General features: G+C 35.6%; 1 protein-coding gene across 2 annotated transcripts in view; it reads right to left on the bottom strand.

Annotated features, from left to right (window-relative positions):
- The window catches only part of LOC131157429 (uncharacterized), a 35,790-nt gene extending 10,394 nt beyond the window's left edge, over positions 1-25,396 (bottom strand). Inside the window, exons 1-6 of one of the 2 annotated variants that reach the window (XM_058111594.1) lie at positions 25,232-25,396; positions 25,028-25,075; positions 24,038-24,392; positions 21,367-21,546; positions 12,403-12,529; positions 12,067-12,180 (exon numbers count right to left, since the gene is read on the bottom strand). In XM_058111594.1, coding sequence (XP_057967577.1) covers positions 12,067-12,180; positions 12,403-12,529; positions 21,367-21,546; positions 24,038-24,346 — 730 coding nt within the window. In that variant the 5' untranslated portion in view covers positions 24,347-24,392; positions 25,028-25,075; positions 25,232-25,396. Of the gene's footprint in view, positions 1-12,066; positions 12,181-12,402; positions 12,548-21,366; positions 21,547-24,037; positions 24,393-25,027; positions 25,076-25,231 lie in introns of both variants that reach the window. The other variant, XM_058111593.1, reaches the window with a different exon arrangement.
- Between the last annotated feature and the right edge of the window lie 740 nt (positions 25,397-26,136).

Raw genomic sequence — 26,136 nt, 5'->3', positions numbered from 1 at the left:
ACAGAAGCCATAAGAGTCACCTTTGCCTTGGTCTATTGAATATTTAACAGAAGCCCGCCCATGCAACAAGAAGATTACACCAACGCTTGTCCAGCTGTACTCCAACTACATGAAAGCACCCGTGGATCAATTCAGTAATCAAGTATCATCGGCATGACAACTCTAATCCCAACTGGGATGGTCACTAAGAAGCCGTGATTCCAATGGTAAGGTGTCGTGCTTATATCCCACAAGCACTGAGCTCACTCTCAAGTCTCAACCCACAACACAATCCTCATGTAAGCATACATACCACTAAAGATCCATAACTCGAAGCCATCAATACAGTAGCATCCTATATACTAAAGACAGGTATACAAAGGTTCGGTATCCGTCGATAGCCAAATCGGTACAAAACAACATCATATAGTAGTAAATCCAAGGGACATAGCACAAGCACATCTCAACCACTCCATCGAGAGTAATGCACAGCACAATATTCTAGTGCCACCATAGGGCTCCCAATTCCACAATCCCATGAGACCAAGACACTTTTCATGCACATCAACAGCCTACTCCTAAAACTCTGCTTGGGGTACTCACTTAGTGCCTACCAGGACACAGTGAGTGGTAGGAAGCTGACCAAGTGTCCACCCTAAAAAAAGTTTTCTGAGCCACTCTCTCCAGCATGATGAAGCATCAGTATTCTACGGAATCATACTCCACTTATTTACCAGAACACCACTTGGATATGTATCCTGGATACACTATCTACTCATAGTAACACTCAAGGCACGTCTATGACATTGCCATAATCGAATCACTTTTCCATGAGAGCTTCTTCCATGACGCATCCATATGCCAATGCCCTTCCAGGGCTTCCATTACAGTCCCTCTTGTATATGTCACAGACACAAGGATGTGAGACCATGACACCTTGCAAGGCTAGTTTCTGACCATTTCCCCCTGCTTCTCGATTCTAGTGTCCATCATGATCTCTCAAGGGTAAAAAATTCAATCAGATTTGAGAACATGTGGCTTAAGGAAGATTGATTCAGAACCAGTGTAACATGAATAGGGTGGAAGGATCACTGAGCCAACTGCTTAGCCAGAAAAGTGAAGTTGCTGAAGGAAGACCTGAGCAAATGGAACAAGTGTTTGGAAGAGTGGAAATCAAGCTAGCTGGCTTTCTAGAGGAGCTCAAAGGGTTGGATTCAAAGGAAGAAGCTGGTAATAGGACTCAGCAATAGAAAGAAATGAGAGAGAACCTCAAAGGTGAAGTGGCAACTTAATAGAGGAAATTTCTTAGACACAGAAATCTAGAGCTCTTTGGCTCTGTGAAAGAGAATGATAGCAAATGTGGTAGCCAAAAGTCCATAGGAATGCAAGCTTCACAAGCACCATCAGCATTAGTTGCATACTGTTTAGTGAAGAGCACATTACTAATGAGATTGCTATTGTGATTAGTGAAGAGGATAAAGCCAGCCTAGAGAGGCCCTTTTCCAATGAAAGGCAGAACCATAATTGATAAGCGAGATGGACACTGATAAGGCAAAAGACCAACCACATGAACGGGGAATTTCTTCTTACCATGTTAGAGAAGGTTCAGTTTCGGGCTAAGTGGACAGGGTTACAGATGGATAAAATTCTGCATTTCTACCATCACGGTACACGATCTGGATCAATGGCTATGCTAAAGGCTTTTTTGCCAGCTCGTGTAGACTTAGGCAAGGGGACCCACTTTCACCCCAGTTTTTTTCTTGTTATGAAAGCTGCTCACTATGGAAAACATTAAGTGTTGCTTCATCAGAGAGCTTAAGAGGTCTGGCAAAAGTACGCATGCAGGAGGCTCATATTCTCTCTGGAGAGAGACAATTATTTTTTGTCATGAAAACAAAGACCAGCTGAGATCTCTCATATGCATTTCTGGTTCAAAACCATCTCTGGTGGAAAATTAATGTGGGAAGAGTTAAGATTATCACTCTGGGGAAAGTTGGGGAGGTGGATAGGCTGGCAGGCCATTTGGGTTGCAAGGATGGTAACCTCCCTGACTACATATCACAGCATATCACAGGATGCCTCTCGGTGCTCCTTCCAATTCCAAGCATAGTGAAAACACTAAGAACCAAGCAAACCATGATTGATACAGACAACAAGGTACATTTTCGATCTAAAAGGCTAAATATAACTATCCAAAGTTTTAATTCAATACTTTTCACATAACATTTTTTTTATTAGCATAAAGTGGGAATCATCGCATTATACTTTTTTTTTTTGTCAATATCAAGCTATTTCACAAAATAAAATCTCTTCTAGATTTAGAAACACCTCAACATCCTCTCCAAAATATACGAGTTCCATTGCATGCTTTTCATAAATATATATGTATAGGCATATCCTTAACGCTCCACACTTTAGATCAAATGCAATATTGGAATTCCAATTTCCATTCATGTTCCAAACCCAGAAATAACTGATTCCAAGTCTAAGCAAGCTAGCAGGATGGAGGGATTTGTAAGAAGACTCGCAAGGTGGAAAAACAATCCATAATATATAGGGCAAAAGACATTGACCTCCTCTGAAGTTTGACAAAAAGACAATGACCTCCTCTGAGGTTTGAAGAATTCCAAAGACCTCCCCTGAGGTTTGCCAAAAAGACACAAGTCTCTCCTTGTATTTTGTAAAAAGATAAGTTTTTTTAGGGGGGGTTTCTGTCTTTTTGGCAAACCTCAAGGAAGGCTTGTGGTATTTTTGAAACCTCAGGGGAGGTTGTGACATTTCAAAGTTCAAATAATATATATCATTTTGTGGAAAAAAATATACTTATCATTTCAAAGTGAAAAAAGTAAATTTCCATGCAAAATAATTGGTGTGAATCAATTTATAGACAAAAGTATCATATATCTTTTAAAAGTAAGACCAAAAATTCTAAAAGTAATAAATTTCTATATTTATATAAGTATAAAATACTGTAAATCATTTTCTATACCAAAACATTCTTACCTTTTGAAAGTAAAACAAAATATTTGTAAAAGAAAAAAATTTCCAACCAAAATTAGATATCTAGAAGTTACTATACAAAAAATAAAAAACTTTCATTTGGTTAAACAAAATGATTATTAAGTAAACAAAAAATGACAATTATAAGATTTTAGGAAGCAAATAACAATTTATTAATTGCAACAAATTTATTAATATTTTCATTGAAAGAAGTTGTATATTGAGATTTTTTACAAAATAAAAAATAATGAGACAACTTTACATTTATTTATCAATTTGTTTAGCAAAAGACACTGACCTCCCATAAGTTTTGACGAAACGATGCAAATCTCCCCATTTCAAAAACTCCGTATACCTCCCTTGAGGTTTGGAAAAAAGACACGGATCACTCTAGATATCTACAAAAAATAAAGCATGGGAAGAGGGTATATTGCCCCAAAAAATAAATGTCAAGGGAGTTATATGACCTCGACAGAGATCCAAGTCCTTTTACGAAGCTAATGGGAAGCCTCTACAATTTTTTGAACTTCACAGGACGTTAACGTCCTTTACTAAACCTTAGGGGAGACGATGTCTTTTTCCCTAAATTGTGTCCATCTATATAAATATTTAAAGTTAAAGCATTGTCATATCATATACTATATTTTAAATATTTTCTAATACTTATATCTAGATGATATAATAATAATATCTCATGTTTATATTAGTATTTTATAGTTTTAAACAAAATGTAATTTTTTTTATAAAGAACTTTGAGTATTCTTTTTTTTTATTTTTTTGCAAACTAAATTATGAAAAAATATATTATTAATTCATTTATAAACTTTGTTAAGAAATATAAAACTAGTTTACACAATATTATTCCCATTCAATCCTGTGCAGCGCACACGGGATATTTACTAGCATTTTTACTATAAGGGGGAAGATTTACATTGATCAAGAGCACTCTCTCTAGCTCTCTCTCTCTAGCCTGCCAACTTATTTAGGGTGCCACTTTAATATTCCAACTGTGGGTTGTAAATAAACCATAACAGATATAATAGAAACTTTTATGAGATATTAACTAAAAAAAAAAATCCCATATGATTATGCAGGAAACAATCCCCACTTCAATCAAATATCGAGGAATTTATGCCCCCAGGCAATGGCTCAGGTGGCAAAGGCTGGCTTGGAATGGGCCACTTGTTGGTTTAAGTCCCAGGTTCAATTCCTACCCCAGCGAGCAAATCCTGTATTTACCCCTGCGCAGTGAGAGGGGCCCTGTTGCGTGGGCGTGGGTATAGTCTGAGTACCCTATGTCGCCACCAGAGTGTGTCCGGTCAACGGGAGTGTCAGCTGGAGTGTCAACTGGATGTGGTGGGGAGGCAAGGACAGCCGACGTAAACATATATATATATATATATATATATATTGAGGAATTTACAATGTTTCAACTACGCATGGCTCTAAGGAGCATTTGGTTTGTCGCATCTTTCAACATTCTCAAAAAGGAATTTACAATTTTCCAACTATGCACGGCTCTAAGGAGCGTTTGGTTTGTCGCATCTTTTAACACTCTCGAAAATGTGATACCTACGTCATCTGTGCCTAGGAATGGACTCCCACAAAACATAGGCATCCCTATGTCATCTATGCCTAGGGATGGACTCCCACAAAACATAGGCATCCCATTCCGACCCTCCCTCATTGGTAAAATTTATGAGAATCCTATTCCCATTGGAATCCTACTTTTGGGACTCACTATTTTGCTGGTTGGACATCAATACCCCATAACAAAGTATTATTACACGCTTATTATTATAGTCAAAATAATAAACAATCAATAAAAAATGAAAAAAAAAAAGCATATAATATAAACAGTTTGGTGGATGTCTTATGTGTGGAAACAGTTCAGTGGATGTGTATGGATGTGTCTTATGTAATATTATTACACGCTTATTATTATATTTAAAATAATAAACAATTAATAAAAATGAAAGAAACATTATTTATAATATAATATAATACAATAGTCAAAATTGTTTCTGGATATGCCTTATGTGTGGAAATAGTTAAGTGGATGTGTCTTATGCGTGGAAACAAACAGTCCAGTGGATGTGTCTCACTTGTCATTGTTCTTTTGCCTGGAATTTGTTGAAATCACTTTGTGGGGTGATTGTTGAAATATGGCTTTGCCAAAAATCAGTCGAAGATCCGTTGACTACGGCTTTTACTGGTTTAGGGAAAGGGAAGGATGCTAAAAAGTTGATGAGATGTGCTCTTTGTGCTGTGTTGTGGAGAATTTGACTGGAAAGAAACACTAGAATTTTTCAGGGAGTTTTTCAGTGGGAATCATTTGGGAAAGGATTCATTACTTGGTTTCTCTTCGGTCTAGTAGCACTGGCTGTGTCAAGGGATGTCGTTTTCAAGATATCACCAGGCATTGGAGTGCTTTATTAAGACAATGTAATTTTTTTTTAATTTCTATTTTCTTTCATTAGAGGACTTCTTCACCTCCTTTTCTTGTATCTTTTTCTCCTTCTGCTTGAATAAAGTTTCTTTTATCAAAAACATGTGGAGATCATACTGCCGCCAATTATTTTGGCTAATTGGATTATTAAGTGTTGAATTTTTTAAATTTATGATTGCTGAAAGTTTTAGGAGATGGATTTAATTAGGTACATACTCTTAGTAGGTTGTGTTAAAGACATAATTATTCTTCATAAATTGTATATACAGGATTCCCATGTTGAACCAAACACTAACAAGGCATCATATGCACATTCCTGGGAATCTTATAGCGCAAACCCAACAAAACTATCCCCACAAGGGAGGCATCCCATAAATGAGATTCTTGAAAATGCCATTCCATAGGAATAGTTTTTATGCCACAAACCAAATGCCCCCTAGGTGGTTATGAAGATGTGCAAATGAGAATGGAGTAATTTGAAAGAAGGTTGCTGAAGCCAAATAAGGCAACTCTGCCAGAGGATGGTTATTCAATGTGACCTGAGGCTCTTAACGGGTCAGCCTTTCGAAAGGTAATATGAAAAAGAGGAATTCCCCAAATTTCCCAGGATTGAAGTTATACAACAACAACAAAACCAAGCCTTAGTCCCACTAAGGCTTGGTTTTGACAAGACATGGTGTGGCGAAACAGCTATCAAAGATTATTTCCCAGATCTGTTTACTTCGTCCAGCATTAACTCAAACCAGTTGGGATATCCATCACTGAAGGCAATCACAGACTGGGAGGTAGCTGATGTTGAAAATCCTTTGTAAATATTAAAAAACCTGACAGCCTCAACGAGGATCCTAATCAGATGGAAACATACAACAACAACAACAACAAAACCAAGCCTTAGTCCCACTAAGTGGGGTCGGCTATATGAATCTTTTTCCGCCAATTTATGCGATCATGGATCATTTCTTTTGATAAATTCAAGGATATTAAATCCTTACACACTATCTCCTCCCAAGTTATTTTAGGTCTACTACTACCCCTTCTACTACCCCCCACAGTAACTAAGTCACTCTTCCTCACAGGTGCACTATAAGGCCTACGTTGCAAGTGTCCATACCATCTGTGTTGTCCCTCCCTTATCTTATCTTCTATAGGAGTTACACCTAACTTACCACGAATATGTTCATTTCTTCATTTATCTTTCAATGTAATACCACTCATCCATCTAAGCATCCTCATCTTGGCAACTTTTACTTTTTGAATATTATGTTTCTTCGACGCCCAACATTCTGATCCATATAGTATAGCTGGTCTTATAGCTGTCCTATAAAACTTTCCTTTCAATTTTAAGGGTATTCTACGATCACATAGCACACTTGAAGCACTTCTCTATTTTACCCAACCTGCTTTAACTCTATGCACTACATCATCTTCAATTTCTCCTTCAGCTTGCATAATAGATCCAAGGTATCAAAATCTACAAGTGCTATTTATTTTTTCGTCATCAAGTTTAACTTTGTCTCCAATATTCCTCATATCATTACTAAAATTACATTTCATATATTCTGTTTTATTTCTATTTATCTTAAAGCCTCTAGATTCCAAAGCTTCCCTCCATAATTCTACCTCAGCCTCTACTCCATCCCTAGTTTCGTCAATTAATACAATATCATCTGCAAACAACATACACCATGGAACCTCCTTTTGAATACTCTTAGTCAATTGGTCCATCACTAAAGCAAAAAGATAAGGACTCAAAGCAAATCCTTGATGTACACCTATGGCAATTGGAAATTCTCTAGTTTCTCCATCTATAGTCTTTACACTAGTCATTACTCCATCGTACATATCCTTGATAACATCGGTATACCTACAACATACACCTTTTTTTTCTAAAACCCACTATAGAACTTCCCTAGGTATCCTATCATATGCTTTCTCAAGGTCAATAAATATCATATGCAAGTCCCTTTTCTTTTTCCCAAACTTTTCCATTAATCTTCTTAAAAGATAAATAGCTTCTGTGGTAGATCTTCCAAGCATAAAACCAAATTGATTTTCTAAGATCTTCATTTCTAACCTTAATCTTTGTTCAACTACTCTTTCCCATAGTTTCATCGTACAACTCATAAGTTTAATTCCACGATAGTTATTACAATTTTGAATATCTCCTTTATATTTGTATATAGGTATTTAAGTGCTTTTCCTCCATTCATCTGGCATTTTCTTGGTTTTTACAATTGTATTAAATAAATTAGTTAACCATACAAGCATTTCCAAACTTCAATTGGGATGTTATCTGGTCCCATAGCTTTCCCATTTTTCATCTTTTTTAGTGCAAACTTAACTTCGTTAACTCTAATTTTGTGAATAAATCTTATATTTTTAGTCTTTTCCTCATTTGACAATTCTAAGTTTAAGCCTTCTATTTGGTTTTCGTTAAACAACTTACTAAAGTAACTTCGCCATCTTTCTTTAATATCTTCGTCCTTAACCAAGACAATATCATCCTCACTTTTTATACATTTTACATTTCTTAAGTCCTTGTTCTTCCTTCCTCTAACTTTAGCAAGTTTAAATATATCTCTTTCCCCTTCTTTTGTACCTAATCTATCATACAAACTATTAAATGATTTATATTTAACTTCACTAACAGCCATTTTTGCATCTTTTCTTGCCTCCTTATATTTTTCAAAGTTATCTCTGTTTCTACATTTTTGCCACGTTTTATACCAAATTCTTTTTGTCTTTATGATTTTTTGTATATCTTTATCCCACCACCAACTTTCTTTGCTATTTGAGAATCTTCCCCTTGATTCACCTAAAATCTCTTTTACTATCTTTTTAATAGAGCTAGCTAATCTATTCCAAAGAGTATTTGTATCTATCCCATCCTCTAAGGTCCAATCCCCATCTTTGATCATTTTATCTTTAAATTTTATTATATTTTCTCCTTTTAGGTTCCACCATCTAGTTCTCCTACACTGGTTTATTTTATCTTTTTTCTTCCATTTTTTAATGCATATATCTAACACTAAGACTCTATGTTGTGTAGTTAGGCTTTCACCTGGAATAAGTTTACAATCCTTGCATGAACGATTTATCCTCCTAGTTAAAAAAAAATCTATTTGACTTTTATTTTGTCCACTTTTAAAGGTTATTAAGTGTTCTTCTCTCTTCTTAAAGCAAGTATTCATTATACTAAAATCATATGACATAGCAAAGTCTAAGATCATCCCCCCATACTCATTTTTGTCTCCATAACCATATCCTCTATGTATCCTCTCATAATTTTTATTATCTCTTCCAACGTCTCCATTCAGATCTCCTCCTATAAATATTTTTTCAGTCCCTGGTATGCCTTGTATAATACTATCCATATCTTCCCAAAATTGTCTCTTAAGATTTTCTGCTAAGCCAACTTGAGGAGCATGAGCACTAATGATATTTATTATCTCTTGTCCTAATACCATCTTGATTTTTATAATTATATCCCTTACTCTAGTTACATCCACAACGCTATATTTTAAGTTTTTGTCTATAATAATGCCTACTCCATTCTTATGTTTTTCTTTTCCAGTGTACCAAAGTTTAAATCCTGATTTATCGATTTCTCTAGCTTTCTCCCCCACCCACTTAGTTTCTTGAAGGCAAATTATATTAATTCTTCTTCTAATCATTGTATCCACAATTGAAAATTGTGTGTAAAATATATTTATGCCCTTATCATAAAGTAGGCAAGGATTTTTCCTTGGAAACATATTTGGAAACCAAAAGGCCCAAAAAGAGTTGGTTTTTTAAACCTCATGTTGGAAACCAAACTCACGTGGGGCAACTCAAAAGGAGATGGATCATCTTAACCAGGTGGTGTTTAATGTGCAAGGTGAAGAGGCATATAATAACTTTCTCCTATACACTGCGGAGTTGCAAAGGAGATGTAGAATTCCACTTCAAAGTAGGGAAACATCTAATAACCTCCTCCTATACATTGCAGAGTTGCTCTGGAGCAATGAAGTTCCACCTGCAGTGTATTGCTGTTAATTTGGCCCATGTTGGATTGTGTGTCTGCCATATCTTCTGTTGTGCTTGGGCACAAGGTACTTCCCTAGCGGCAAAAAGGAAGGCTTGAGATCCTTCCCCAACCCCACCCCCCCCCCCAAAAAAAAAACCTCCAAGAGCTTGCTGTGGCATCCAATGAGAAAGGAATAGCAAGGCTTTCAATGGGAAAGAGATGCCAGTTCAAAAAGCCAATGAAATACAAACAATAGGATAGAAAAAAATTTTATCTAGATGTTCTGTCTTAGAAAGTAGAGAACCTAAAATTTGAAGGTAACATTTCACCAAGCCTGTGTGCACAACTGGGGACAAAGGAGCAAAGGAAGAAGGAAACCTTGCAGGCAATTAAAGGTCAAGACCAGGAACATCAATATCGAGGAACTCCCCAAACTCACCAAAATTGAAGTTCCACCTAATGGCGAGCAGGCAACCAACAATGTTAACGAGTATATGTAAATATCCAAAATTAAATGTATACTTTGAGTGACTCTGCGATTAACAAGTCACCTTCTAATCAATCACAACAAGACAATTTTAGCTTCATCGACTTGGATATCTGTACTTCTAAGAAAATTCAGGTTCATAGGTGGTTTCTTACCCCCACAACCCATTTAAATTCAATGCCAAGTTTTTCCCAACCAGGGGAGAATGAAGCAGTAGTAGCAAGGCCAGAAATCATACTCAAGGTATTGGGATCTTTTGCATATTCTTCTTATATTCATTTTGTTCTAAATCTTCCAATCACTCAGAGATGTTTGGTTCCTGTTGGAATGTGTAAACATTTGAGTTCTGTTTGGTGTGACATTCTTAATACAAAGGTTATACACATTACTCGGTTAAACTTAGAGCAAAAGATAAAGAGTATTTGCAACTATGAAACAGGAAACGATTTATAATTAATAGAGAATGATGAATTCATTAACCTAACGCCTGTATGAAAAGAAAGAAGCTCTTCCCAAATATTCACCAAGGCAACGTTGCAAAGGAAGTAGAGAAACAAAACATTGAAGGTAATATTTAACCCACCAAGTGTGCACAACTGAGGACAAAGGGGCAAAGAAAGAAGGGAACCTTGCAGGCAATTTTTTTCTCAGCAGCATCTGTACCATTGAAGGACAAGGCCAAGAACATAAATATCAAGAAACTCCCCAAACTCACCAAAATTGAAGTTCCACCTAATGGTGAGCAGGCAACCAATGATGCTAATAAGTTTCTGAGCATATACATTATTAAGTTTATCCTTTATGATTGATTCTGCGATGAACAAGCCACCCTCTAATTAATTTCCAGTTGCTTCCAACAAGACAATTTTGGCTTTTGGATATCTATACTATCAGAAAATTCTAGTTCATAAGGTGGTTTCTTCTCCCACAACACATTTAAATTCAAGCCAAGTTTTCTCCAAGCAGGGAAGAAGTTAGCAGTATGGGCAGCAAGCCCAGAAATTCAAATTCAAGGATTGGGATTTATTGGGTATTATTCTATTTTTCATTTTAATTCTACTATTCTCATATTATTTTTCTAGCTGTGCCTTATTAGGTTATAAATGAGTAGGATTCTGACATTATAATTGTTGGCGAAGTAATGATCTGGTGATACCAGGTTTCCCCATTCTTATTTTCCAGGTTCCCAAGCATAATATCACTACTATATATTTGTTTAGCAGGCTGGAATTTTAAGGTTCATCTCTTGGTGATGCAATATATATCACTATTTTTTAATTGCTTGGGCAATTGACAATGGATTCATCTCACTCCGCATTTGAGCAGCTTTCAGACCTCACCAACCCCCTCCCTTGCATATCAAAAAAATTGAATTTGGAAATTTCTGAGTTTATCCTTGGTGTAGACATGCGTCCACATTTGTCAACTCTTCTTTTCTTTCCCTTTCTATCTCTCTCTTTTCCCTCTCCTGTCATGCATCAATTTCTCTCTTATCCATTCTTCTTCTATTTTTCTCTGCTATTTATACTCTTTTGCCTTATTTATTGGATTATTAATCTACAATCCATCATTATATATTAGGCATCTGTATAAATGGTAATATTATCACCACATCCTTCTTATACATTTTTCGTATGAACATTAAATATCATGTAGAAATCAATATTGAATCACATTTTGGAAGGTATGCTCCCCATTACATTGTGTACTTTGTATGTTGTTTCATATTGATGCTGATGATAGGAAATAACTGAACTAGAGTTCATCCATACATAAGAGTAAGAGCAAAGATATTGTTATAATAAATTTAGCCAAATTTAAGAGTCTACCATCAAATATAATGGTGTAATTTCATCCGGGACAAACTTTTCATGGACATGATTTATTACATCCCAAAGTACTAAGTACTTTTTTCCTAATAAACTTATTTATAAAAATAAAATTGAATCTTCATAAATACAGTAACACTATCATAAAAAATTGATATACAAACGATATTGATGCACAACACACTACATGTTCAGAGACAAATCAGAAAACTATAACATTCCATTCAAAAAGAACAAACAAGAAGATTTGACCGTTCAAAAATATTAAGGCCAGAAAAGAGAGGAAGAGTACAAATAAAGTATTGTCTAAGCTTACCAATCATTTCCTCCTTCATCTTCTCCCGCTTTTCTTCAGCCAATGGCTCCAAACGACGGATGGTTTTTTTCACTTGATCATTTGATGGATCCAATTCCAAGATTTTTTTCATATCTACAATGAAGCAACTAAATAAGATTTCAGAGCAAGGGTCAAAGACCAGAAAATAATTACAAGGACTTCCGTATCCTTTCAGCATTAGCAGGTAAAAGATGCTTGACTAAAAGAATATAAGAAAACAAACTGAAATGCAGCATCAGTAAACCAACAAGACTATCATCTTAAATTGAAAAATAGTAATTTCCCATCAGACACAATCATTGCATCCTAACTTACCAGCAATAGCGTCTTCAAACTGTTCAAGCTTTTCATGGGCCTCTCCTCTTCTAAGCAAAGCTTTCATGTATGTCGTATTTAGTTCTAATGCTTTCGTGCATTCCTTAATTGTGTCTTCATATTTTCCCTGTGGCATTTCAAATACCTAAGCAAAGGGTTCATGAAATATCTCAGATGGACAAATGCACCAAAGAAAGATATGAATTAACAGCCATATTCGATAATGTGAAAATGAGAAGGCCTCCAAATTTGAATGGTTCGATCATGTCACAGGTGCAAAAAAAGCCACTGCCTTCCAATCAGAATGATGTAACTAGTAAATTTAACCATCATTAGACTTTCCCTGGACTAATGTAGCACTTTCAAACACATATTCAAGCATACCCCTGTAACTTGTTCATCGATTCCAATAACCATGCTAGAGCTAATACCATGAGCTCAATTGTCATATTTCAACTATTTTCAAGTAAATTCCCCCATCCTTAGAACAGCAAATTCAATTCTCAAAAAAGTCTAGACTCCAGAAGAGACACTTCAAGCTTAAGATTTTGGGGCACTAAAAAATCATAATGCCCTTAGCCATTCAACGAGGTTCAAGAATAGATGATAATTTTTTTAATTAAAAAAAAATTACGGGAAAGGTTGAGTTGTGCTCTCTTGAGACCATTGAGGTATGCCTACCAAAAGGCTCTTGCAATTGGAAAGTACTGATGTGGCATTCTGTTTGTAGATCCATTGAATCCCAGCAGTCCTCATTGATTCCTGAGTATTCCCACATTTGATTCACATTTTATAATTGAGAATCTCATTCCTAGGAATGGTACATAAAGCTCTTTAACACCAACAGTCCTATTCCCATTTTAAAAGGTGGATATCCGGGGTTTTTAAGTCCAAAAATATCCTCACTCATTTACAACCCATTCCAATCCCAAGTCAAAGCTCTCTCCCCCTCGCACTCTCCTCCGCATGTACAAATGGATTTTTAGTATAATGTGGAAACTTTGGGATGGAAGTTGGCTAACTCATACAGGTTTTAAATTTTAACTTTGTAGACTCAAATAATGTGGAATGTCCAAAAAACAAGACCTGCCCATGGTTAGTAAACAGCATAACTTGACATACATATGTTTTCATGTTTCTAATTTGGTGTAATGGTGGGGGCTTGCTCCATCCAAATTGAAGGGAAGTTTTTTTTAGGGATTCTCGCTTCTCGCAGGTAAGTCAAGCAAGAGATTTCGAAGTTTTAGGGTTGGTTATGTTGATTATTGGATGGGGATTCACATTACTAAGGCAAGAAATTTTATGGAATTAGGACATGAATGGATAGGTAAGTAGTACTCCATTTTTGCTCTTGAAAGCTGAAAGGTAAGGGTGGCCTCGATTTGGAGAAGCCTTCGTTACTTTGGAGAGTTCATGTCGGTCGGGCTCAATTGGAGCAGATAGCAAGAAGACCTACGAAAATCGCTCTTGGAGCTAGGTCGTTGCTAGAAGTGTAGGCGACAATGAAGGTCGTTCATTCTCTACAAATGAATAGGAAAAAGCTTGCGCTCGCTGTGAGGGGAAGGTCACAAGAGGTAGTGCCTCAAGCACAACCGATGAAGGTGATGGAGTTGGTTGAGCAATCACCAGAGGCGGCTAGGGTTTCTTGCGTTGATGACAAGACAACAAAGACAAAGGCAGCTAGGGTTTCTGGCATGTAAGATGGACTGACAAAATTAAAATGGGTTTAGCATGGCTTATTGTCTATTATAATTTATTAGGCTCGGATTTTCGAAAATAATAAGAGTTTATTAAAATCTTTGCCGAACTTTTTTGTTAAGGAGGCCCAAAAGCAGGCTTTTGAGTTGGGCTTGGGCAGCAGGAATGTTTTTACAAGAGAGCAAATGGTCCAATCATTTGTGAAGGCCCAAGAAGTCTGCAGAATATGGCGGTCGACCGGCCATTGATTGGCAGACAACCGGCTTTAGTTCCCTTCTCGGGTTTTGGCACCACACAATAGCAGTCTACCAGCTCTACAAGCAGTCGACTGCTCCAATGAAATTCCAAAGTTTTGAATAGTTTTCAGGAACTGGGCATGCCAAGTGTCTCAGAAGTTGCCACATGTCAGGCAACAACCAAGGCAATTGGTAGTTGTTTTTTTTAATAATAAAAGAAGAATTCATCAATAGAATAAGAATATACAGCTAGGAGAATAAGATATCTCCTTAACAAAATCTAAATAATCTACATAAAAAACACAAAGGAACAACCTACATACTAAAGAACAAAAAAGAAAAAACCATCATGAACTAACACTCCAACACAAACGCCAATCGCGTTGAATATCAAAAAAACTCACCCCCTTGAAATTCCCTTGTCCCACACACCAAAGAGAAGCCAAATAGTGTATCTTTTCAAAAACCAGAAACTAAGCCGACTTCTTCCCTAAAAAATGCGCACATTACACTCCATCCACAACCCCCAAAAAGTGGTTGTTTCCCTCCATCTCTTGGGTGGTCTAAAATAGACACCTTTGGAGAACTTTTGGGGCACGAAAAAGTGGGGGTAAGGGAGAGTTTTTATAGAGAATAAGAGGGGTTCAAATGCCTTAAAGGTAGGAGAGAAAGTTCATTCTTTCTTAGGATTTTGGAAGAATCTTCATCTAATTTGGATCTTTCCAATTGGATTTTTGGGATTGCGTATGTTTGTTTGAGAATATCCCCACTTACCTACACATCCAGCATTCGCAAGGTCAGTCATTCATCCATTTTCCTTATTGTTTTCAAGTTTAGTTTGTGGTTTTGCTTCCATAGAATGTTGGTGCTTGTTTTTTGCATGTAAATCTACATTTCATCAGTAATGTCATCTAGTTTTAGAACAGGGTTATGACCTAAATTAATGAAAAAAAAGTTTAAAACTGCATTAAAATTGCATTTTTTTTTTCTAAGAGAGCATGCAAGCGGTGAACCGGCCTGCAGGCACAATCGACTGGCCCCTTGGGCTCTTGAAAAGTAGTCGTTCGCTACAAGTCAACAGTCAACAATCCTGCAAGCACAATTGACCGGTCTGTCCAGAGACCAATTATTTGGCCATTTTCTCTAGATTTTCTTGAGTTTTTCGTGATGCTGTTGGGTTTAAACACTCTTTGGAGTGTATGGTCAAGTCTGAATGCAGCTCTTATAATATGGTTTCATGGTTTTTCCAAAAAAACCAAGATTTCATTTTAAAAGAGAATTTTCAAAAGATTTCTAGAGTCCTCAAGTTTTAAACCAAAGTCCTAGAGTAAATGCCCATGATGTGGCTTTTGGACATTCTCCACAGTCTTCAAATTTTCTAAAAATAAATTTTTTGAGGCGACATTGTGGTTCTCCCACTGAAAATCCACACTTATTCAAGTTTAAGGAAGTAAAACACCATCCTTCGAAGTAATCATCTATAAAGTAGCTTTAGGATGGAAAAATTTTGTGTTTTTCAAACGTCAACTAGGTTTCAAATTTTTGCTTTACAAAGAATTAATTGGAAATTCAAAGTTTTAAAACGAAAACAAAGATTTTTTTCAATCAAGACTTCAAGTGATTTCAAGGATTCCATCAAAAAATGTTTTCTAAAACCAAATTTGGAAATGTTTTGATGAACTACAAATGACTTGATTCCTTTCTAGAGGATATGTAGTCAATTTACACATGCAGACTCAGCCATAACAATCAAAAACATAAATTTTATTTTCCTTTCCCTTCTTCTTTTCATTTCTTTTCTTTCTTGATACATGAATGTGTGTTGCTTTGAAAGGGCATAAGTAGTAGAGTTTTCATGAGGTTAAGGCCTCCGCATAGACTCTACAAAAGCCTTCTCAGAAGAGGTTTAAGATCTGAAAGTTTTTTTTCCAAAACAAACAAAGAAAAATGAAAGTTGCAGCAGGCGGTCAACCAACCTCTGAAGACGGTCGACCTGCCATTGCTGCACCTTCTTTTTTTTCACTCTTTTCAAATGACTTTCTAAAAACTGACTTTCAAAATGGGACACACGCGCACACACAAGGTAGGTATGGTAACCATTTTCGGAATGGGTCTTAGAGGTGCTAGATCTTTAAACTTCATTTAAAAGAAGTTTAAAGGGCTACCTTCCCTATTCACAATGGTGCTCCCGGACCTAAACTATTTTCAAAAGGTTTTTTTCTTTATTTTACTTTGTCAAAACTAAAATGAAGTGGCAACTCCATTTTCTAAAATAAATTGGTAAGTTAGAGAACCAATGGTTGTCTTTACTTGGTTTTTGAATAGTCACCAAACATGTTGGCAACCAAAATGAGTCATCCGAACCTAGTGTCAACAATTACAAAGGTGTTTAGTGCCCATTTTCTTAGAAAATTATAAGAATAATTTCTATTGTGATGTATTACCTGTAGACGTAGTCGATGTCCTATTAGGATGTCCTTGGTTATATGTTTTGAATCCAACAAATCATGGTAAGGAGAAGTCAACCCCATGGGTCTAGGTCAAGAAGGTAGTCTATATGCTAAAATGTAAGGCATTTAAGAAAAGGAATTTATTAGCTGCTAATGTCTCTAATTATGTCTATATTTGTTAGCTCTCTCTTGTTGTATGAGATTTGATGAGTGGGTTTTAGATATCTGAGATAGGCTCCTATTTGAGTTGTCACCTATAATAAAGAGACTAACCATGCCATAGATTTGGTTCCTGGATCCCAGATACCTAATTTCACTCTTTCTAGATTGAATAGCTAAGAAGCATGCTGAATTGAATAGGCAGATCAGAGAGCTTATAGAGAAGGATTTTCTAGGACATAGCCTTTGTCTTCTTGTTGTTCGTGACCTTTCAATATAGATCTAGGCAGATGTGCATAGATAGTAGAGCTATTAATAAAATTTAGCTTTCCACAGCTAGACTTAACGGCATACTTGGTATTAGCTGGCTTTAGGTAGTACCCTAAGATTGATCTATATGTTGGATACCATCGATTTAGATTAATTTGTTTTCAATAAAGTGATAATTTATTGTTTTGACACCAAAAGGGTGCTTCTTAAATACATAATAAGAAAATGAGAGAGAAAAAAAATTGTAAATCAGCTCTGTGACAAGATATCCAAGAAATCAATAAATGAATGTGCAACATGTACAGTCGGCTAAACCAATTTATAAGAGTTGTGAACCATTTGTCCTTGGGATTATGAGAGAAGTAGATGCTCCTTCAAAAGTTCTCGTGTTTCTCTCTTCTCGACACAATCAATAAAATGGAGAGTGGGATAAGTGGAAAATTTCATTCAAGACACAATATAGTCTATTTGAGTCATTCGTCATGCCCTTTGGAGTCTCTAATGCCCCTAAACTTTATGAGGGCTATGAATCATGTTCATAGTAGTTATAATTTTACGATTCACGATTTGATTCATACGATTTGTACCAATTCCGCACCAAATCGATTTGAATCTTACTAGCAAATCTAGAAACAACTAAATCGTTGCTATCTATTGATTCACCTTGTGAAGCTAGCGAATTGTTTTGAATCCATCAATTCGCACAATTCTAGACCTATCATACCCCAACAAACCCAACTAAACTCGAAAAAAGTGTTTTTCATTATTACTTTTATTTTTACATGATTACCTTCCATTCCTTGTCTATGATTAGTTTTGTGCTAAAAAAAGGGGATAAAATAGAACATTAGGTCTTATGTTGCCTTTCACACAACCATTCTTCACTCTAGGAGTAGTATAATGTTCTGCTATTGAGAAGAAGGGGCAAAACAATCTCTGGCTAAGGTGGTACTTATGTTTCACTGTGCTGTTAAGATTCAAAAGTTGGCTTTTTGTTTGTTTAATTATTATCATTTTTTTAGGTTAATTATTTTTTCCTTTTAATCTAAGAAATAATATGCATGAAATATTGTTTTTTAATCAATATGCATGAAATATTATTTTTTTAATTATTTATAAATACCAAAAGTTCCTTTTTTATTATTTATTTTCTTTATTCCTTCTCTTAAACAACACAAAGTTAATTTTTTAGTACTATTTCCTGACTCATTCTCTTACTTTTCATTTGTTTAGGGAAAGTGTATACATGAAATATGATTTTTTTTAATTTTCAAAATTTAAATGTATTTATTGTTTTGCTTGTTGTTTGTATATCAATACATGCATGTCATTTAGAATTGATTTTGGAAATTTGTACTAAAGCTTGTGATTTGATTCAATTCTCGATCCCCAAAACCAAAATTTTGATTCGTGTTTTGAATCTCAATTTGACGACTATGCTCGTGTTTCATAGCCAAGGCAATTTCTCGTGGTCTATTTTCATAAGATACTAAATAATGTGACTAGGAACCAACACTTAGCACATATTCGTCAAGTTTTTGTCACTTTGAGGGGAGCTAAGTTGTATGATCACATTAAGAAGTGTAGCACCAATGTAGCATACTCTTTCTTGGTTTCATGTTTTCTGGGCAAGGTATGATAGTTGATCCCAATAAGAGTAGCACCATTAGATTATAGCCCGAGGCCAAGACCATTTCTAAAATTTGTAACTTCCATGGCTTGTCTACTTTTTATTGGAGATTACGAGGATTTTTTACACTATTATGGCTCCCATCCCTGATTGCCTTACGAAGGGGAGTTCCATTGATCCCTCGAGCTGGTAAAGCTTTTAGAGAGAATAAAGTGAAGATGGCTTGAGAATCTTTGAGATTGCTTGTGATGCCTCTAAGATAGGCAATTAAAAACTCCAACAGGCTAAATAGAATCCAAAATTACTGTTGATGCATCATAGGGCTAGATAATTTAATGTGGGTGATAGTGTCATGGCTCATATTAGCCCCCAGCACTACTGTAAAAAAATTCCTTTAAGAAGCTCCATGCCCATGCCATTGGCCCATCCTTAGGAAACTTGGACCTAATGCTCTTTTGCTTGATTTTCCTTATTGTGACCATTAGTCTTCTGTTTTATGGGGAGCACTCAACACCTTACCACCTTACCATTTGCTTGATTTGCCTCCTGCTTTGTCTTCTAGTGCTTACACATGCTATGCAGTTCCTTAGACTCTCCCGACTTCTCAGCCACAAGATAAAGTCGAGGTCATTCTACAATACAAGTTGGTGGATTATCCTCAAGTAGTTTTCTTAACGATATTTGGTTTAGGCTTCAAATGGTACATAATTAAGATGATGTTCACGAGTGTTCAAGAACTATTAGATGCATTAGCTGTCACATTCCCAGGAATCGCATTCCTTTCAGCAGGAAAAGTATGACTAAGGATCGCTATCATTCAAACTGTTTGTTTGGCATGCATATTTTAAGCACAGATTTAGGGAATTTGGAAGCATACATTAGACTTTGTTGTTGTATATTTTTATGTTATGTTGGGGTTAATTTGTGATTATATGCCTAGTTAACTCTAGGATGTAAGTAAAATTGGTAGTTGCATGTTGGAGTTGGTTATCAAGTTAAATTCAGAATGTGTGTGTTTCTACTCTCTCCCTCTCAAAATACAGCACTTCTGCTTCATTGACATTAGAATCCCATCAGGATCAGCTGCTGTAACTGCCCAAATCTCAGCTTCAATCTCACAATTCAGATGCCACTTCATCTCCTCCCTCAAGTCCATCCTCATATCTCTGCTAATAGAATTGCCATTGAGCTCTCTGCAATCTAGGTTCAATTAGCCATAGCAAGCTGGGATCGACGATTGTTTTTCCCTCTACTAATGAATGAAAAACTCTCAAATATCCAATTTATAGAGAAGAGATTTCTACCAAAAAAAAGATCTAGGATACAGGCAATTACGTGCAAAATGTCTAGGGCCCTGTCAGGTTGTGAGTGAATAAAAAAAGAGTCAAAAGCTACCACCCCTTGGTAACTTCGCTACCTCTTTCTACTTATGGGCAAACCCAAAATACATTGACAAGTTGTGCACAAAATTATGTAATCCAACCCAGACAGAACTCCACAACAAAACTAGCAAATATCCTTTTAATTTTCTCTTTTCCACAAGGCCAAAGGTGTGCCACATGATAAGGCAGCCATTTCCCTGCCCTTCACATGGGTTGGAGCCTCCCACCCCTCAAAACACACACGCACACACACAATCCTTTAAAAAAACTAAAAACAGAAGAAAGGAATAAGAAGGAAATTCTCTAAACCAAAATAAGAATTTTTAGTTATTTATACTGGTCCCAAAAAAATATTTTAAAGCCCGCTGATTACTATCAAAATCTAAGCAGTCACCTCAAAGGAAAAATGCGGGCACATGTCCCTGCTATACCAAGATCAACTAGTAGGATTATCTACCATCTAGATATCATCATCTGGTAACCTTACCACTTTGACACAGCTATGGGGTGCAGATCCATAGGATGCAATGGCAAAATAATAATGAATGCATGCAAATTTATGTATAAGATTTACAGAACATACACAACAGTATTTATGAGGATGAGTAACAAGTAGCTAAAAGGTGGTTTGACATAATCTTTCATCAACAGTTAACATGGACATGGGTGTTCAAATCTGAGAGGCAACACTCTTAACACATGTAGGGTGAGGATGCCTTAGCTGTATCAAAATTTTGGCACAACAGCACAACTCTGTGTGCATGTGCATATATAGTAATGATAATAATATTATTTATTTTATAACTTGGGAAATAAAACAGAATAAGTTAATTATTATTGTTATTGTGCTGCTGCTGCTTCTGCTATTATTTAATAATATATGTCGCATTGAGAAACTTAAGGACTTGTAAATCTATACCAGTTGTGTTATTAGTAGTATCATGTCAAGTGTCTAACTTGATAATCATTGATGACCAAATCTAACAGATCATAGATTAACTAAGACATGGAAGCATTTTCTTCACATAAAGAATATGCAAGTTACAAGAAACTATATGCCAAACAAAGTATATGATATATGCACCCTTGGAATGGATAAAGTACCAGTTTAAAAAATAGCCATGGTAAAAATAACATACCAGCTTCAAGAAACATATTGCACGATTTGCGTGGCAGATGGAACGTATTTCCACGGACAAAGGCCCCTCTGGAGCAACACGCAAAGCAAGTTCATACTCTAATAATGCCTCTTCATACTTCCCATTTCCAAATAATTTGTTGCCTTCCAATTTTGCATCATTTGCTTGTGCCATTCCTTTCTATGCCAAGAAAGAAATAACAACTTTTAGATGAATAGCTAAATCCTAAAGATGATTTATTTATTTTGTTGCAGAAAAAACAGATACAGCTGTTAAAATTTACAATAATATTTTGATCACCTCAATAAAGAAGCATTAAACAAGACACACGTAGGAACAATAGAGAGGAAGACAAATGTTCCACATATATATTGAGAAGATGATACAACTAATGGAGAAATCTATCCTTCTGTACAAGAAGAAAGTCCCCTTCCTTCACAAAGATCTTCAAACTATAATCTTAACAAGGTAACATACAAGCGCAGAAAGTAGAAGATATACATGAACAGTAAATCTGCATCCCAACTAGAAATATCTTTCTTTTTTTTGCCTCACTTCTTTTCTCAACCCTCAGTGAATGACTCTTCCCAATTATGAAGTATTAAATACAGAAAAGTGATGGGGATCAATATGCACCTCGAGTATTTTTCGCAGATATTGTGACATGTGGACGACTACCCAAAGTCCACCATTAATGTGAAATTTATTTGCAGCAATTGAAGCTTCTCTTAGAAGCTAGCTTGGAAAGAGGATGACAACTTGTAAGTCAAAGAGTCTTGGTTTTTCAAGAAGCATAACAACTTGCAAGTCAAAGAGTCTTGGGTTTTCAAGAAGCATTTATTTCATTTTAGCTTCCTAGACTCCACTATCATAATTATTCTAGTTCCTAGGCCACCTATTTCCTATTAAAACTATTTCCTAAGAACCTCATTACCTATGTTTTAAATGTTTTATTTTACTTTTGTATTATCTTTAATCTTTTAAGAAGCCATGTTCAAGTCATGTGCATGTAAGGCTATAAATATGCCATCACTTGTATTGTAAAAGGCATCTTGCATTATCAATTAAAAAAAAAAGAAGTTTTTGCTTGAACTTGTGAATCTTGTTCCTCTCCTTGTGAGTGAGTAGTATGAGGCTACGTTCCGTCTCCCCAGAGATTGGGTGGTGAGAGACCATGACAACATCGACGTCATCATCAACACTACATACCCACACCTGTTTCATAGCTCACAGCCACAACCACCTCAAGTCATTCTTGTCTCAAGATTCCTAAGGATCAACAAGCTTGTTCATGGTGCGATCGAGTACTCATGTGTCTTGGTGTTTGACATTCTGAACCTTTTGGTAAACTCATTTCAATTACTTATTTGTGACCATCTAAAACAGGCATCACAAGCACACCATCATTATATTTATAGAGAGAGTGGAACAAAAATATTTAGCATCATATTCATCACATAACACGCATGTTCAATCTTCTGTTACTGAAACTGATATAAAAACCTGATGAAGAGCATTAAGGATCATGTGTCATAGAAAATTGAGTTGTTTTAGCACAGGCAAGAATGTTTTGTAAAATGGCGCTATGGCAGTGTCAGCAATGGAGGTAATACTGCCAGTAAACGTGCAGTAGTTGTGGTGGGAGTGGTGCAGACGCACAGTTGCAATCGCAATGATGGTGACTAGAGATTTTTTTGCTTTTCCTGCTAGAAGACTTGCCAGGGTATGGAATCGAAACATTTGAAGCAACAATTACGGATACTCTGCATGTGGAGCACAAAAGGGATGATGAGCAAGTCAACTTAATTGAGGATTAGCCTGATTTGTTTACTTTCGATACACCTTGGGAAAAAAGTGCAGAATAGAAGCACTCCAAAGTTCAATGATATACATTTATTATGTTTTCTCTTTTTTTGGGAGCAACTCCACAAGCATTTCAAAAATTCTCCCCTCCAAGGGTTTTGAGATGATGCGTGCTTTTTTTAGTATATGTATGCCTTGCTTTCATCTCTCTTCATAAATTTTCATTCACAGAATAATAACTATACCCTTCTTCAACAAATTATCAAATTCCAATATACATTGAAGAATTCACTCTTGACAATTCTAATCTAAACCTCAACAAATTAAACAAAATATCGAATTTAAAAAATCTATTAAATAAATTAAGCATTTTCATAGCATAAAAAAAGCACCAAACTTCTCAGAAAAAAACTTGGACAAAGGGGTTTTGTAGAGCATATTAAAATGCCAAAAGTTCATTTACCACAATAACAACTGCTTGAACCCAAGAGCTTGATACAAGTTAGAACCGCATTCACAAAAACACAAGAGTCCTCCAAGTATCAAAAATCTGAAGCAATAAAAGGAATCTTGTAATCGTATAAAAGTACTTGTGTTGCAGCACAAACTATTTAAAGTCAACAAGATAAAAGTAACAATCATGGTAGCAATAGCTAAAAAATGAAGAATCACATACATTTCTAATAGCAACACAATAATATGAATTTAACCTCAAATCAGAAAAGCATCATAAAAACCAAATTGCTATTATAAATTCCATGCACCAATATCATCAAATCTACAATTAATTACACTTCAAATGTACTGGTCTTCAATTATATAAACAATTAAAATGAAAACTTATTTTACAGAAAACAGAAAGGGGAACCTTCTTGAGCTCCTCATCATTCAAAGCATCTTCGTAGGAGTCATTCTTCATAGCAGCAGCTTCATCTTGTTGCTGTTGTCGTTGTTGTTGAACATGGTGGTGTTCATCATTACCATCAGCGCTTTCTCCGTCATCGTCCCCTTCTTCATGATCGCCTTCACTGGCAGTTTCAAAGCCATCAGAAGCGTCCCTATACGTCGCAGTGGTTGTTGTGGTGTCATCTCTTGAAGCTGATGGAGTTTTTTTATTTAGATTTGTTGCAGGTCCGTGCTCTGAATTTGGTTCTGCTTCTGATTCTATCACCACCATTTTTATTCGAAGCTTGAGAAGCCTTTTTTTGCTTGCGTTCAATGATCTGGAATGACAACAAAATGTTCTTGTGAGCTTCCAGAATGCTCCGTGAGCATCGTGGTTAACAAACTAGCTGGCGTTTACTACACTATCAAAAAACAAAAAAAAAAAACACACACACACACACACAAAATAGATCAAATAAAGAATAAAAACTTACAATGAAAATTATCAATAAGTTTGTTCAATCATTGAGGCTTAAAATCGCAAAATTGTAAACCTACTTGGTTGTTTGCTTTCAATTGTTTCTACTTGTTGAAAATCTAAAACTGTCTAAAAACAAAACCAACTATGTTGTTCATGTTCTAAAGATCCATGTGTTGTTTGAATTAGATTGGCATTAGGAAAACGAACCCTATTCTTATTTGCAGTTCCTTATCCCAAAATATCCATGTTTTAAAGAAAGTAAAACTATCCTAAGATTGCAATCAAAGGCGTGAGAGGCAGAACAAAGGTGAAGCGCTTCCCCCTGCTTCTGCCCTTTGTTGCGCCTGTGTTAAGCACATGGCATTGCCTTGGCCTCTCACGCCACCATCTTCACAACTGAAGGACTTCCCACTGCATCTGCCTTTACGGTGGGGAAGCAGATTCTTCAACAATTTGATCAGAGAGAGAGAGCGAGGTAGGTTAAAGGAGTACCACGAAGAACACGTCGCCTGAGAAGACCCTCGCTGTGTAGATCGTCGCCTGAGAAAAAAAGAAGACATTCAGTTCATGAAACAACCGAAGCACCAGAAAACGAAAAATAAAAATGAGAAGGGTATTCGAAAAATGACAGAGGCGAAAGAGGGAGGGAGGGAGGGAGGGAGGGAAAGAGAAAGAGGAGACAGGCGGTGGAAGTACTTGGCTCCAGAGAGGGCTGGAATCTGCTTCGGGTTTGGGGGCTACTGCGTGCAGCACGAAAATGCCTAGACTAGAAGTTTCCAATGAAAACGGAGGAAGAAGAGAAAGAGAGGAAAATATATATATATACGTATTATGATACACACACACACACGCACGCACCCATATATATATATATATATATATATATATATATGTGTGTGTGTGTGTGTGTTGGGCAGAGTGGTTAGTTGGAAGCGTCGCCAGCCGGAGAGCCGTGTGAAAAATAGTTTTTCTTTTTTATTTTAATTTTTTAAATAATTATTTTAATAAAATTAATTTTGTATTTTTATAATACTTATAGGTAATAAATAATAATAAAAATATTAATACATATTTTAAAATTTATATAAAATTTTAAAACATCTTTTTATTATTTTTCAATTTGTAATCCTGAAATTTAGGGATTGTCTCAAAAATTATAAAAAACTAAAATTAAAAATTGAAAACATAAACTAAAAACCTAAAATTAACAACTTATTTGGTTAATATTTATAAAATTAAAATAAATTAAAACTTAATAAAAAATTCTCATTTTTGTCTTTAAATTAAATAATATTATAAAAATATGATTAAAATAATAAAATTATAAAACAATAAATATTAAAAAATAATATAATAAAAATAAAATTGTTATAACTATTTTACTTAATTGTTATATCTCCAAAATTTACTTTGGAAACAATTAAAGGATTTGAAAATCAATAAATTGGAACGGTAAAGATTTACCAAACCAAGATTCAAGCAAAATCTGGAAGATGACTAGATCTAAAAGTAAAATAATTAAGCAAAAAGGATCAATTGAAAATAATGAAGAATATTTTATCAAAGTTATTAACAAATCAATCTCTTTAGTTACAAACGAA

The sequence above is a fragment of the Malania oleifera genome, chromosome 6 (assembly GCF_029873635.1).
Source record: "Malania oleifera isolate guangnan ecotype guangnan chromosome 6, ASM2987363v1, whole genome shotgun sequence".
Lineage (NCBI taxonomy): Eukaryota > Viridiplantae > Streptophyta > Magnoliopsida > Santalales > Ximeniaceae > Malania > Malania oleifera.
Note: the sequence above shows the minus strand (reverse complement) of the source record. Positions and strands in the feature narration are given on the sequence as shown.